The sequence below is a fragment of the Phoxinus phoxinus genome (genome assembly GCF_949152265.1).
Source record: "Phoxinus phoxinus genome assembly, chromosome: 1".
Lineage (NCBI taxonomy): Eukaryota > Metazoa > Chordata > Actinopteri > Cypriniformes > Leuciscidae > Phoxinus > Phoxinus phoxinus.
The window spans coordinates 19810100-19824941 of NC_136876.1; the positions used below are offsets into that span (position 1 = coordinate 19810100).

A 14842-nucleotide genomic window follows, 5' to 3' on the forward strand; every position below is an offset into this window, starting at 1 on the left:
CGGCCCACGGCCTATACCTTTCGGGTCGGGTTAACCAGCGGTGAAATAGCAACGAAAAGTCCACTTACCGATATCCCGCTGCTTACTAGACGGTTAACCAAATTCTCCTCCTTTAAGAAAACCACCACAGCTTTGTTCATTCTCGACGCCGACGAGATGTTTTCATATCCAACTTCTTCTCCAATTGATACTAAAACTTCCTCCACCGCCACACTCGATTCAACCTCACACCTGACGCCATGACGGAGTGATGGTGGCGCCTCTCCGCCCTCAGGCCGAGATGCCATCTCAACTCCGCCAACAATCCTCCCGACGACGCGCCAAATAAATAATTAAAACACTTTTCTTCCTAGGTTCTCACTTTAAAAAATATTCCCAAAAGTTAGAAGAAAGAAAAAAGAAAAACAGTAGGAAAAACCACTATCATTCACCCTCTGCTCGTGAACACTCTCACACGCACCCAAACACTCCAGAGAGAGAGAGAGAGAGAGAGAGAGAGAGAGAGAGAGAGAGAGAGAGAGAGAAGAGAGAGAGATATAAAAGAGAACACTGGTGTACGTTGTGCTATATATATTTTTTATTCTCATTGCCATCTTAGATATTAACGCATTTGATCTCAATTTCAACACAAAGACACAGACAGAATTCAAGAAATGAACATTATGATAGAAGAAAGATTAGAAAAATGTAAATGAGTAAATCCTCAGTGTAGAAAACTGTTCAAGCAAAAAGAGAGAACTTTACATCCAACTTCCAAGACATTTCTTCATTCAAAAACAAATATATTCCAGAAAAGGTAACAGTATTAAACAATCGTTTGAAAACCACTCTTTCTGAATACAATTCAAAGCTCGTTCATATACAAATTGAACATCACAAAATGACCACTGGAATGCAAACAAACAGGCATTACACTAACAATAGCAAGTACATACATCAGAAAGAAAACATATTTAGTGCTGAAAACATTATGAAGATCTTGTGCAGTTCAACCGTATGGCCACGGAATCTCAAAACACATGCCATTAAAACAACGGTTTGCAACATACACAAAATGACATCCATAATCTCAGTTTTGTGTGTCCGTATATATGTCTTCTGATTGCACATTTGGGACAGCATTCTTGTGTTTGACAAGGCCACAAAACAGGCATTTTTCAGCCTGCTGCATTTTACACAGAAACGATACATTGAGTATAATCCACATAAAGCATATCATATGTGCAATGTAATTTACATAAGCTCTTTATGAAGAGAGATAGAGAGATAGAGAGAGAGAGATAGATAGATAGATAGATAGATAGATAGATAGATAGATAGAGAGAGAGATAGATATATAGAGAGAGATAGATAGATAGATAGATAGATAGATAGATAGATAGATAGATAGATAGATAGATAGATAGATAGATAGATAGATAGGTAGATAGATAGATGGTGGGATAAACATATAATGGTGTAAATAATATACATTCATACGGAATGTTTGTTGCTTATGTTACAAATATAATTTTCTTGAGTAGATTTTTTTATAAATCTATATAGGCTATATTTGCTAATTTCTCAGCATGAGAAGATATTTGTTTGTCTGTAGATATTTGCAGATTACGTTGAACAGGAACACTGAAAACAGTTCTCAGAAAGCATGTCACTGCAGATGCCACATTATAAAGGGTTTCAAAACCATGGCTTTAAAGGTTAAGTAATAGCTATTCGTTGAAATATTGCTGAAGGACAAATCACTTCTTCAACTGCTCCTTTTTCTGTCGTTCGTTCTAATTCGATGTGATTCTGATGATGTTAAAGGGTTTTTAAATGGAGGAGAATTCAGGACTGGCCTGACCAATAGGATACAGTCTGTTAGAGTGATCACCATAGAAACAGTGTGATTCAAAAACATCAAAAACATCAAAAAAAAAAAAAAAAACCTTGAATAGATCAAACATTTAAAAAAAAAAACTAGTATAAAAAATGGCAGACTAAAAGCAAACAAATTCCCAGCTGTTTGTGTGTGTGTGTGTGTTTCAAAACTAATTTCAATCAGATAGGCTACATTGTATAAATAACAACAAATCTGAAAGAGTATGCAAACTTTGAACTGTGGTAAAAAATAAATCCTTTTATCAAGCACTGAGACTGAAGATCACACATCAAATTACGTTTGCCACTATACATAAAATGTCAATAGTTTAAAACTTGATACTTTCTCATGCAAAACCCGCCCCATGATGCTAAAGTGTTGCCAGGGCATTGCTGTGCGTTTGCTAAGGTGTCCAGGGTGGCCTTTAGTATATTGCTAAGGTGGTTGCTAGGACATTGATAGGTGGTTAAGAGCCTATGATATTGGATATGATAATACGGTCCCTAGATATGGTCATATTAGCAACATTTGGCCGAAATTTCCCTGGAATCCAAAATTCGCTGACAATATGTATTTAAAGAATAGTCCACAAGTCACTTTCAAACCAAGAAGCTTTCTTTTGGTCCACATGGTGAATCCACATGACCAATCTGAACTCGTTGCAAAATCTGCACAGGTAAATCGTTCGCCCTCAGCTGGATTCCTATTGAAAAGACTATATTTCATTTGCGAAAATTCACCAAACAACAGTAAATGTGACTCAGTAAATCTATAGGATATTTGCACCCATTTTATCATCCACCAAGTGAAAATGTGTTGGCTTGCTTAGAAAAATAAGAGCACACTCTGCCTCAACAAGTCACATAGTTTGAGGTATCATTCTTGTTTGTAGCACAAATGGTGTGGGATTAGCTATATGCGCTGAAATTTAACACTATAGGGTTAGGGGTTTGTTCAAATCACTAACCCTGAGCTGTAATGATGGTGAGGCTTGTTTCAGCAAACACCACTAATAAAAAACTTTGCCTTGAAAATAATCAACATACATATCTGATGGTGGCGTGGTTTTCTGATGAATCGTTTCCATTTCTGAAACCATCTCTGACCCTTTAAACAACCCCTCAGAAGCCCATCACTGTATGGCACTGGTGCGATGCTGGCAATGGTCGGCCGGTTGCTTGGTGACGCCTCCGAAAACCTCTACCTCACGGCTGGTCCACGGGACTACATTACCCAGCATCCCCGTGCTGCAGTGAGCAAGAGCAGAGAGCTCTATGTGTGAAAGCGGCCGGTCCCACACATTAAACTGAGACAGCTCTCCCACCATAGCCCGCGACACCTCGAAACGAAGACCGCCCATTGAGCTCTGCAGGAGACAGGAAATCATATTCAGACTCTGCAGCAAAATATAATAATCTTTTTTTTTTATTGTATTGTTTAAAAAGAATCATAATAAAAATTCAAAATATTCATTCAAATGAATGAGTGACTTAGTGACAATTCGTATTTATTACCTGCCTTTACCACTAAATTATCATGCCTATGTCCCAATTAAAATATTTTTGAGTGGTAACTCTATACTTCAGATCAAATTCATAAATGTCTGGTAAATATTGTAGTTTATTTTTATAGCTTCTTAAAATACTATTTTAAAGACAAAATAAGAGAAAACTTATGACTTTGTTGTTGGAATTTTGTTCCATCCAGATCCATATATAATTATATTATATATTTTTTTATAATACATTTAGGGCTTTTTTGTGTGTTTTTTGTAAAACTTTTTTTATTTGATTTAATTATTTTTATTACATTATTCCTCAGAAGCACTCATTGCAACAGTTACCTTCTAAACAAACTTAAGGAGCAACACCCAGTGAGACGATGACAAAAATATTAGCGTTATCAGTGTAAAATCTGTAAAACCCAATTTTGTTGTTGTCCAAAATTTTATTTAAACTTCATATGGCCCTAAAAACAGCAAAAGCCCTATCTGAGACTGAGACAACTGATAGTGGGACCTTTTTAGTTGTATATCCAGTGGTACTCAAAAAAATTGCCTCATTAAAATGTGATAATACCATTTCAGTGTCTTTTAAGGTGTCTTATATTCCTATATACCAAAAATGTACAAATGTATAATATAAACTCTGCATAGCCAATGATACTGGAACTTCCCAATTGTATGATCTCAAGAAAATCCCATGCTAAATGAAAATATGGAAACATGGTTTCCTATATAAAAAAATCTTAATCACAGTCAGTCCACAGCTTAAAGCACAACCTTAGACTACAACATGGACCAGAAAAGGATTTTAAGCCCTACTTGTTATAATGTAAGGGTACATATGCAGGAGTTTAACGAAAGAGGGATGAAGAGGGCAGGAAAAGGTAAAGGAAAGGATAAACAAACATAGTGAGTTTTACAGTATGCGCAGTGTGAACCCAAAATGCTGCTTATCTTGACCTACCACCGTCTGGCAAACAGTAACAAGAGCCAAAGTCTGACGTACCTGTTCTTGGCCAAGCATGAGGGTTCCTCCCCGGCGGATGCTGTGACGGGTTGCCAGGCCACTTCCTTCACTCTTTAGCTTGCCCCCTAGGTAGGCATGCCACGCTCCAGCTCTCCGGTTCCAGCTCACACACATATGCTGCCATCTGCCCACTGTAAAGTTGAGAGGTACCAGCGCCACCTAAAGAATGGAGGATCCAAAAAAGAAAATCCCAAATTACAATCCAAAGACTGATCCTATGGTCCATGTGCTTAGATAATTGAGACCAGCCTGAAAGCCTGAGAGATTATCTTACTGTCCACTATTACAGCTCTGAAAAAAATTCCGTAAGAGCTGTCGGAGGTCAATCATCTGTTCATCTTTTACAAAAAACATCCCTTAAAATCCTAATAGAATGCATCCTAAAACTTCACTCTGTCTTTTAAGGGCTATTAACTCTAAGGACGATAACTACAAAGTTTCAATACTCGTTCTTAGAATGGGGAAGCTATAGGCTATATATGTCACAGCTATAACAATAAAAGCACAGAGAAACAATATTTTTTCCAGCTGATGACGGATAAAAACATAGACAACCAATCAGAACCCACTGGACTTTAAAGAGCTTGAGCATTTAAAGCGGCAGGTTTGGACTGATATAGTTATCGTTATTGTTATATTCATAGTAATAGTTCTTGGTGAGAATGGCTCTAAACTAAATAATATGGGTCTGATGTTATGTTCCATTGATGATTCAAGTCATTACGTTTTAGATTCCAGTCAGTGATCAGGTATCTGTGGCGTATATGAGTCAGTTCTGGTGATGTTAACCAAATATATATGGTTAAATCTGCTGTCTAAGGGGCTGTTTACACAGAACCTTTTTTTATTCCACTGCACTAGACGTTAGATGTTCACACTTTAAAAGCACAGAATATACCCGGTCAGGTATATTCATATGGTTGGGAAATCAGAGTCGCTTCGGCAAATGACAATGGTTCACACAAGTGAATTATTTTGCTAAGGCAGATGTTCACCATATTTAAAATACACAGTTCCCAGCACTACCGATTCAACAGCGTTGAACAACAAGTTATTTAAAGGAACACGCCGACTTTTTGGGATTTGAGGTTATTCACTGTATCCCCCAGAGTTAGATAAGTCCATACATACCCTTTTCATCTCCGTGCACGCCGTAACTCTGTCTGACGCACTCACCGCTAGCCTAGCTTAGCACAGAGACTCCAATAAACGGCTCCAGCTAGCAGTCTGCTCCCAATAAGTGACAAAATAATGCAGACATTTTCCTATTTACATGTTGTGATTTTAATAGTCACAGCGTGTACAAATAACAAGGTCACATGAGACACAGCGATATTCTATACAACATGTAAATAGGAAAATGTTGGCGTTATTTTGTCACTTATTGGGAGCAGTATGCTAGCTGGACCCGTTTACCTCCAGTCTTTGTGCTAAGCTAGGCTAGTGGTGGGTGCGTCAGACAGAGTTAAGGCATGCATGGAGATGAAAATGGTATGTATGGACTTATCTAACTCTGGATACGGTGAATAAGCTAAAGTCCAACGCTATCTCACGACCAATTCGTCCAAATTTGTACGAGTGATTAAAAGGTGGCTAATTCGTACGAATTTGTACGACCTCACTCGTACGAATTTGTACGATTTGTCCAAACCCACGTGATGGGTAGGTTTAGGGGCGGGGTCAGGGGTAGGTCATTCGTATGAATTCATACGATTTTGGCAAATCGTAAAATATGTACGATTTAGCAAAAAAACGTACAAATTCGTACGAGTGAGGTCGTATGAATTGGTACGAATTAGCCACCTCGTAAAATTTGTACGAATTGCCGTGAGTTCGGGTTGTAAAGTCCTAAAAAGTTGGCGTGTTCCTTTAAGGAACCAACATCAGAATCAGAATCGTTAAAAACTTCAGTCAAATATCATGCTGTGATGCGCTACCTCATTATTAATGATAAGCTCAATGGGCCCATGCACCAACTGCTGAAGCACAAACTCATGGCTCTGCTCAGAAACAGCATAAGAAACCGTTGTTCCCAAGATGCTCTTTCCAGGTTTGAGCCACATGCAGACAGTCAAAGTGTGGAGGACAGGGATTTCCTGCTTTATGATAGCATACATGGAAGTGCTCCGTACAGGGAATGAGAGCTGGTAACCCTCTGGAAACTTGTTCTCAGAGACACCTGTGAACAAAAATGTGAGAAATCAAATGAAAGAGAGACAGAGAGAGAGAAAGAATGTTTGAAAGATGACAAAGAGTGAATTGAATTAAACATAAGCACAGAGAAGACAACACTGGATAAGTGTTTAAAGGCCGGTTCCAGGTTCAATACAATTTAAGCTCTATTTACAGCATCTGTGACCTGCCGTTGATTATCAGAACATTAGTTTTGTTCAATCTCAATCTCATGTTGTTCCAAACTATAAAGAAGGTACTTTGGAGAACTCTGGGAGCCAAACAACATTAGACCTAAATGACTTCCATTGTATTGCAAAAAAAAAAAAAAAAAAAAAGTATATATATTTCTTTTCGATTCTTGAAATATCTTTTTAGGTTCCACAGGAGAAAGAAAGCCATGGAACAAAACCTGAGGGCGAGTTAATGATGACATTTTTTGATTGAACTACCTCAAACATACAAAACTGGTCAAATCAGTCTTTTAAAATCAATATCTCTTCCAGCAGTAAATCTGACCTCTCCCTCACCTTTCTCCAGAGTGCTTATCCGCTGGCGTACAGTGTCCAGTCCATAATCAATATTCTCCTGATGTTTCTGTGTCTCTTTGCGCAGAGCTTTCCTCTCTTCCTCCAGCAGTTTTATCTTTCTCTTCAGTTCTCCTTCCAGATCCTCCACTCGTCTATGTGCAGCTGCCACTGGTGTGCGGGCAGCGCTAGAGGCAGAACCTGCTGCTTTCTGTGAGCTCGAGTCTGTGTGATTGAACGCTGGCGGTGCCATTTCAGACTGTAAAAAAAACAGTCATTTTTTTCCTGTGTGTTGTGAAGAACCTCGTTTATCAACATCACATGAATGCAACCAATCTAACAAAAAAAGGTGAATGCATTTAACAAATTCATTATTATTACTCAAAATGCAATTAACCTCTTTTCAAGTGTAAACGGTAATGCATCTTATATTCCGATCAAATCAAACCCTGCCTAAATTTAAGATTTAATAATGTATCGTGTCATTTAATTGATCAATTAAACAGAATCATATTTCAGAGCAAATATTGCACCCCTTGATGGGGCTTCTTGCAAGTATGAGAAAGGTTGGATGTGTAATGAGACCAATTTCAATTTCCCTACTAGCATGGAAATAACAAGTTCATTTCTATTCTATTATGATGGGATCATTACAAAGGCATCTGCACCAGCTTGCAGAGCTCCCATTCGCAGCTGCAGGAGTCCATAATATGCTTTCAGTGGAGTGTGTCATGTTTCTCATCTCTCCCCTGCTGTCACACATGCTGTAGTGTAGTCACTGATAGGCTCAGGCTCCTCGCTTTTTAAACATAGCCTACATTCTTGAGTATAACTGCTGTTTACCATTTATTTGTCTTTGGTATGTAAAGGCTGTTTAACTGCTCCTTCTAGGCTATGTCTAGATTTTCAGACTGATAGATTTGGGTTAGATCGAGTTTTCATCAGATGCGCTAAATGTGGTCCTGATGAGGATGTAATTTGTTGTTCCCACCGGCTCGTAAACCATGAAATCGGCTCACTTAGCCCATATTTCCTTCGAAACCCAATCAGGGACGCGCATCTTGGCGCACAGCGATAAATCACGGCACAGGCGCGCGACCGTACGTGAGCTGAAACGCAATCCAGGACTCGTGGAGGGATGAACTTTACAAGCACACTGCAGCACCTATTCATACGTGTTCAAAACAGGCTGCTATAATACTAATCACGTGTATCAACAGGTCAGATAGTAGCCATCTAGCACCAGCTTTATCTGACGCAACGCTCATTTATTCAAAATACTTTTGAATGACTTACATTTCTGAATCAAAATTAATTTTGATATATTGTTGTGGTGCTTAGTTAAATTTGGGGGAAACAATATATCATTAAATGACTGAAATGTTATTTTTTTTTTTTTTTTTTTTTTTTAAGTAGATATTTTGCTTAAAAGCCTATATTTATATTCGAAAAAACTTTTTTTTCAGCCAAATCAAAGACAGATGACGTAACAAACATGAAAGAAGCCATTTTGTTGTCATGTGACAAATCTTTAAGTTTTTAAAAACAAATATTTTAAACTAATTTATAAAAGCCACTATTAGGCTACTGACAGCATATTCATGCCTGATTTTTTTTTTTTTTTTTTTTTTTTTTACAGATATTTTACCTTAAATGGTCTTTTTTTTAACAGTAGGCTAGCTATTTATTTTTTTGGAAAATAATATCCAAGAACAGTATTTAGGCTACTTTTACGCTTTTTTCTCTAGTAGCCTATAGGCTATATATCTAAAGGCCATTTTTAAACCTTTTTTTCCAAATGTGTGGAATCAACATGATTGCTACATTTCTAAAAACTCGGCATGTTTCTTAAATTTTATATAGGCCTAAGCTATATTTCCCATTAGGCTATTATAATTTAGACATTTATTATCGATCTATAAAAAACTTGCTTCTCAGCCACATAAATAAATATCTTACAAGGTCTTGCGGTGTTCTTACCTCCAGTTTCTCAATGCGGTCTTTCATTTGAGTTATGGCATGCCCCAGCTCCTCCACCGCATGAGCCGTCCGCACTGAGGATCCCGCATCGTCCCGCATCATGAGTTGCTCCTTGTTGTCTTTTCGCGGATCCCCAAGTCCCGTGCTCCGTTCCGGGACCTTCCGTCCCTTCAAGCCACTCTCGCATTCCGAAAGCTTTCCCGTTAGCTCCCGTATGGTTCTCTGATCGGTGAGGATCTCATCTTTCTGCTGTAGGACGGTCTGTCGGAGCTCCTCGGCGGTGGTGCGGAGGTACCCCCAGTCCTCTCCCGCATATAACGACTGGTCGTCCGCTTGTTGCTGAAAGTTTTTCGGGTTGCACTCACCGGCGGGGACAGGGGTGCAGATGAGTCTGCTGTAGGTGACCAGCTGTTCGCTTCCACCGGTCCCTAGTCCCGTTAAACCGTAGAATTCTGGCGCCTCCGGTCCTCCTCGTTCTCTGCTTGTCGCATCAGTTGCGTGGAGAGCGTCCAGCGGTCCTGATCGGGCGACGGACCCGGAGGAAAAAGCCTTCCCGGTTGTGCCCGGTGACAGCGACTGGTTGTCGGCCAGGGGCTGCGCTGCGGCCACGGACGCCGGTGGAGATCCGCTGTGGACCGCGGCGATGATGCAGATGACCGCTCCGATAAACGCCACCATCCCGGCGGCCAAAATGACAACGATGAACTTCAGGGTGGCGGTTAAAAAAATCAGTAGTAATGAAAAGAAACAAAAGATAACGGGGATATTTAGACCTTAAGAATGAATGAGAATTTAATAAAAAATTATTCAACCCACGACTCAATGTCAACAGCTTTTCGTCTGTAATGTGTCCACCCGCAGGACGCGTCTCTCTATATCTCCATCTCGGTATTACCGTGGGGACAACACGAGGTGGGGGTTTAGCTTACACATCATCAGGGGTGGGCTGCACATGCGAGGGAGGTGGAGACAACATCAACCTCATGTTCGACCAATGTGAGCTAGATTTCATATAGTCTGAAAAATACTGTAGTAGGCTAGGCTAGTGCTTAGGAAAGCTATAGGAGGATGCAACATAGCCAGTAAGGGGCTGCATCTAATGTCTTACCCTTGGCTATGTGTCATATTTGAATACACTCACAATGTATACGTATTTATTAATTATATAAAATCGATTTATCATAAAATAGCCTATATCTATTGTAAAAAATTCACAATAAATGCATAATATAATAATGCAAGAAATAAGGTCTATCATTTCAGTATGCAAAAAATACAGGGATCATGTGCATCATCACACCATCCATGTGGCTAGTTTTTTTTATGTTTAGCCTACTTTAGTTTACTTTATGCCGAACATCACATGAAAATGTTCGGCATCACAAATTGCATAGCCGTCTCTCTTGAGCAAGTAGGCTACTTATTTTAAAGGGGTGGTATAATGTCCTTTTCACAAGGTGTAAAATAAGTCTTTGATGTCCCCAGAGTGTGTATGTGAAGTTTTAGCTCATAACACCCCACAGATATGTTTATATATAGCATGTTAAATTGTCACTTTTTGAGGGTGAGCAAAAACGCACTGTTTTTGTGTCTGTCCCTTTAAATGCAAATGAGCTGCAGGTCTCAGCACAGGGGGCGGAGCTACAACAGCTTGTTTCCTTTTACCTCACACAGACATGCACTGAAAATGTCAATGGTTATGCTCAAACCGGAGTCAGACAATGATGGAGAGACTCAAGAAGAAGTGACAACATGTAGAAGCAACACGACATTTCTGAGTGGTTAGTTGATGAATTTATGTAGCTTATGTGTTGTTATCTTCTAGTCATTGATTAGCATATTCAGTCATGATAATCAATAAATCAAGTTCCCGGGGGCGGGGTTTATGTAAATTTTAGGGTTGGTGATGTCACTAACCCTGGAGAAATGTCATGTAGTCCCTACCAGCAGTTTGTTGTAGTCCTTAAAAAACGATTTATTTAAAAGCAAATATCTTCCTTTGCTTTGAACTTTAAGCTTCATAACTTTGCAGATAATGCTCAAACAGCAACATTACACACTAACTAAAGTTAAAAGAGTGAAATCATAATCAACCACCCCTTTAAAAAAGTAAATACATCACGACTGCTAAAAGAAAATAGGCCCTACGTTCTGTAGGCTACTACATTTGCCATGTTGTCACTGTCACATGACCTACCAGCGTCAGTTGCATCACTTCACTGCCATTCACAAATCCTCTCCCGTGGCCTCATGGGATAGTAAAGTGGCCATCGTATGCGCACTTCAGAATCTCGGCGGAAGTTAGTCCATCTGGGTATACTTTTTGCCTACTTTTTTATGAGTAAAGTGAATTCGGACATACTTCTTTTGTCATACATACAGCCTACTATTTTGTACTATAAGGGAAGGCTACACGATTTCAGATGCAGCCAAAGTGTTAACGGCAGTTAGCTAGTTATTTGTTATTGTTTTTTTATTTATTATATTTAAATATCTAAATGTTAGCAAGAAGAAGACTTTTTTTTGTGTGTTTATGCTCATCTTTGCTCGCTCCTTTCAAGTATATTTAGTAAAATGGCTCTATATTTAATGAAGCACAAAAGACCTGAAACGATGCAACCTGTTTTACAGAGTGGTGCAGGTATGATGTCACTAGGCCAATCGGCAGTTAGCATCACACTGGTTCCCTCTACAAAAACCCAATAGGATTTTCCCTTATAGATTATTGCAAAAAACAATCTGATTAACCAAAGTTTATGATACTTACACGTTTTGTCCATCAAGATAATTATCACAGATGAACACAACTTTTATGAATTTTGAAGCCTAAATGTAGTCGCAAGTAAAAAGCTAAAGGTAGGCTTTCGTTACACCACGTTCACGACTTCAACGTCACCATCACTAAGCTTCCCAGAACTCTTTCAGTTTTAATCTAAAAACATTTTCCCTGAAAGTTTGAGTTAGAATAGTTTGTAAGAGCACAATTATGAGTATAACGATGCTGTAAAAGTGAAATGAGTTTACCTGTTCGGCGTGATGACGTTTAATGTCCTCGACAGCCTCTGTAGTCCCATTTAGATAGCAACCGCCTTTTTCAAGACACTTATCAGCTTAAAAAATCGTGAGTGGGGTAATGTTTTTCATGTCGTAGAATAAAACGTTAATAAAAAGCTTGTGTTCACCAGACCTTATTTCAACCATTTAACCAAAAAACCCATTCATAAAACCCACGATTGACAATGGAACCATAAGTGCTAAAATGCTAATTCGTTTCCGTGTTTTGGCCTACAAAGTGATGTCCTATTAGCCTGGCTCCGCCCTCCTACGTACTTCCGCTCAATTTTCATTCATGTCGTCTGGGTTTGCAGTGTAGTCTTGGGTTTTCCCCGGTCAATTTTTTACCGGTCCATTCAGCGAACAGATGGAGTGGCTGAGAACGATGACGTTGAGGTCGTGCGCTAGTCTGAGTTGTAGTTTCAAACGTTAGCGATTGGTTGTGGCAGATCCAACAGTTTTAAACTTCAACAGAGTACTTCTGAGTACTCAGAGAAACTTCAAGGAAGTTAACACTTGTCAATGGAGAGAGGCCAGACTCTCTGTACAAATGAAATGTACGAGAGTCTGGTAGGATCAGGCTAATGTCATATACCTGCACCGCTCTATACCGAAGTTCGTTGCGCACAACTCCCATGGCAAACACTCTCGCAATGCACATCAATATCAATATTTTCAAACTTCATTGTATATAATTTCTTAAAAGTTTATAAAAACCAAAAATAAATAAATAGATGGCACACTTAAGACTTTAGATACCCACAAAACAAATTTTGAAAGGGGTCTTTAAGTGGTTTGAACTGAAGAGAAAAAGAATAAAAAGAAGAATTTACTTGCAAGTCAACTTTAAATTTGAAATTAAAGTGTATAAATGTTTTGATTTTGACTTTCTAACATCAATGCGCTACTACAATTTTTATAATAAAAACATATTGTGGCAACAAATTTGCACGCCTCTTCCTTTTCCTCGTTTATGAGCATCCTGGATAGGTGTGTCGGAACCTTGGAATCCCTCTGATCCCATACTGTCCCGAGTGAAGCGGGAAATCACCGAGCACAGGGGGAGATTAGTGTACTGGATAAGCATGACCTTATAATTTCACAGCAACTCAGCAAGTCTACGGAGTCGCCCTTTTATGTGTAATCCACCTCCACACACGCGCACACGCTTACACCACGCGTGAGGAGGATGAGAAAATCGTGCCTAAAAGAACCCAGGCCAAAGCCAGAAGATTAACACAGATTTATATCAAATAATCCCGAACGATCGTGTTTTATGTGAGGATTTTTGTATTTCTGGGGGCTTTAGGTTATTTCAAACTTTAAGTAAGAAATAGATGGTGACTTCGATTTAGCTGTTTTTTGCTTAGTTCACAACCAGTTTGGATTTGGATTAAGTGACCGAAGACAGACTGTCAGATTTAAGGAATCTTTTATCCATCTGAGATGACTAGCTTAAAAAAGCTTTTTTCTTTTTTTTAACTTTAAAACCTTCTTGATTAAAATAGCACTGTGTTGGTGTTATTGCATAATGAAGCAGCATCCAATGAGTTTGTAGATGTTTGATTGGATCAAAGTGAACAGGAAATTGAAAGTGAATCTATATGTGTATGAATTCATTCCATTACTGCCATTACATAATCAAAAAAACAACAACAATCTGGTCACCCTCTCCTCTCGCTGCCACCATATTCTATCCATTCAATTCTAATGTTTGGAAAATAATGTTTTCTCCCACACCACCACCACCACCACATATTCCCTGTTCCGTCACTTAAAACATTAGCCTTAATCATCCGTAAACTTTATTTGTGAATTCATAGTAAGTCAAGAGATTGAAATTCTTGAGATGTATTGGTCACAAGTACAGCCTTATGTTCAGGCCTCATTTTGTTCAACGGAGCTTGTGGTTGCCAGTTTATAAAGTCGGCATCAACCAGAAGTTGCAATAGTCTTTTCTTCTCTATTGTGATGTATATCAAGTGAAATGGCTTTGTAAAAAATGTAGGGTGGGACTTGATTTTGTCTTGATTGGATGGTTGTGGTTTGCTGTTGCTGTGATGTCATGTGAGTGACAGGTTGTCCCGCCATTGTGCCAGTAAACACATCATCAGAGAAGAGAAGAGATGAGCTGCAAGAGGGAGGGGAAGTTATTTTGTTGAAAGATTATAAGGACACATAATTTTTTTTAAACAAATAATGATAGATAGATAGATAGATAGATAGATAGATAGATAGATAGATAGATAGATTAGATAGATAGATAGACAGACAGACAGACAGACAGACAGACAGACAGACAGACAGACAGACAGACAGACAGACAGACAGACAGACAGATAGATAGATAGATAGATAGATAGATAGATAGATAGATAGATAGATAGATAGATAGATAGATAGATAGATAGATAGATAGATAGATAGATAGATAATTTACAATAAATACTGCAATATTCCATAAAAAAATAAGAATTGTATATTTTGATTTGATTTGTCTATTATCATTGTTGGATATTGTCTGTTAACCATGGTTTGGATTGTACTCCTATTACATTGTTGGTAACAACTGCTGTCATAAAAACTAAATTTGTTATTGTGGTAACGCCACCGTGATATATTATTTGTAAATAATCTGAGAGCACAGTAAATATGAAGCCTAAATATAAATTACAAATGGTGATGCTGGGGTGGGATTAAATAAGTTGTCTTCTTCC

At 38.6% G+C, this 14842-nt stretch overlaps 1 protein-coding gene across 2 annotated transcripts; it reads right to left on the reverse strand.

Annotated features, from left to right (window-relative positions):
- Positions 1-556: 556 nt before the first annotated feature.
- On the reverse strand, positions 557-9967 carry nptxra (neuronal pentraxin receptor a). Of its 2 annotated transcripts, XR_013796660.1 has the most exons (6): positions 9072-9964; positions 7095-7350; positions 6330-6571; positions 4372-4551; positions 2908-3227; positions 557-2564 (listed from the first exon to the last, which is right to left on the reverse strand). XR_013796660.1 is itself a non-coding variant. In XM_079604719.1 (5 exons), exons 1-5 carry the CDS (start codon positions 9747-9749, stop codon positions 2994-2996), a joined length of 1590 nt encoding a protein of 529 aa, XP_079460845.1. In that variant the 5' UTR covers positions 9750-9967; the 3' UTR covers positions 557-2993. The 2 variants fall into 2 exon arrangements, 1 of the variants encoding a protein (XP_079460845.1); XM_079604719.1 differs by having other exon boundaries at positions 557-3227; positions 9072-9967.
- Positions 9968-14842: the final 4875 nt, after the last annotated feature.

What these genes read in the sequence shown, in the direction of transcription:
- nptxra (XM_079604719.1), bottom strand. Translation starts at nt 9,749, where the DNA reads ATGGTGGCGTTTATCGGAGCGGTCATCTGCATCATCGCCGCGGTCCAC. An exon ending in AGCTTATCATTAATAATGAG is followed by an intron (nt 4,552 to 6,329) that starts GTAGCGCATCAC and finishes TCCATTCTTTAG; the next exon opens with GTGGCGCTGGTACCTCTCAA. An exon ending in TCATGCTTGGCCAAGAACAG is followed by an intron (nt 3,228 to 4,371) that starts GTACGTCAGACT and finishes TGTCTCCTGCAG; the next exon opens with AGCTCAATGGGCGGTCTTCG.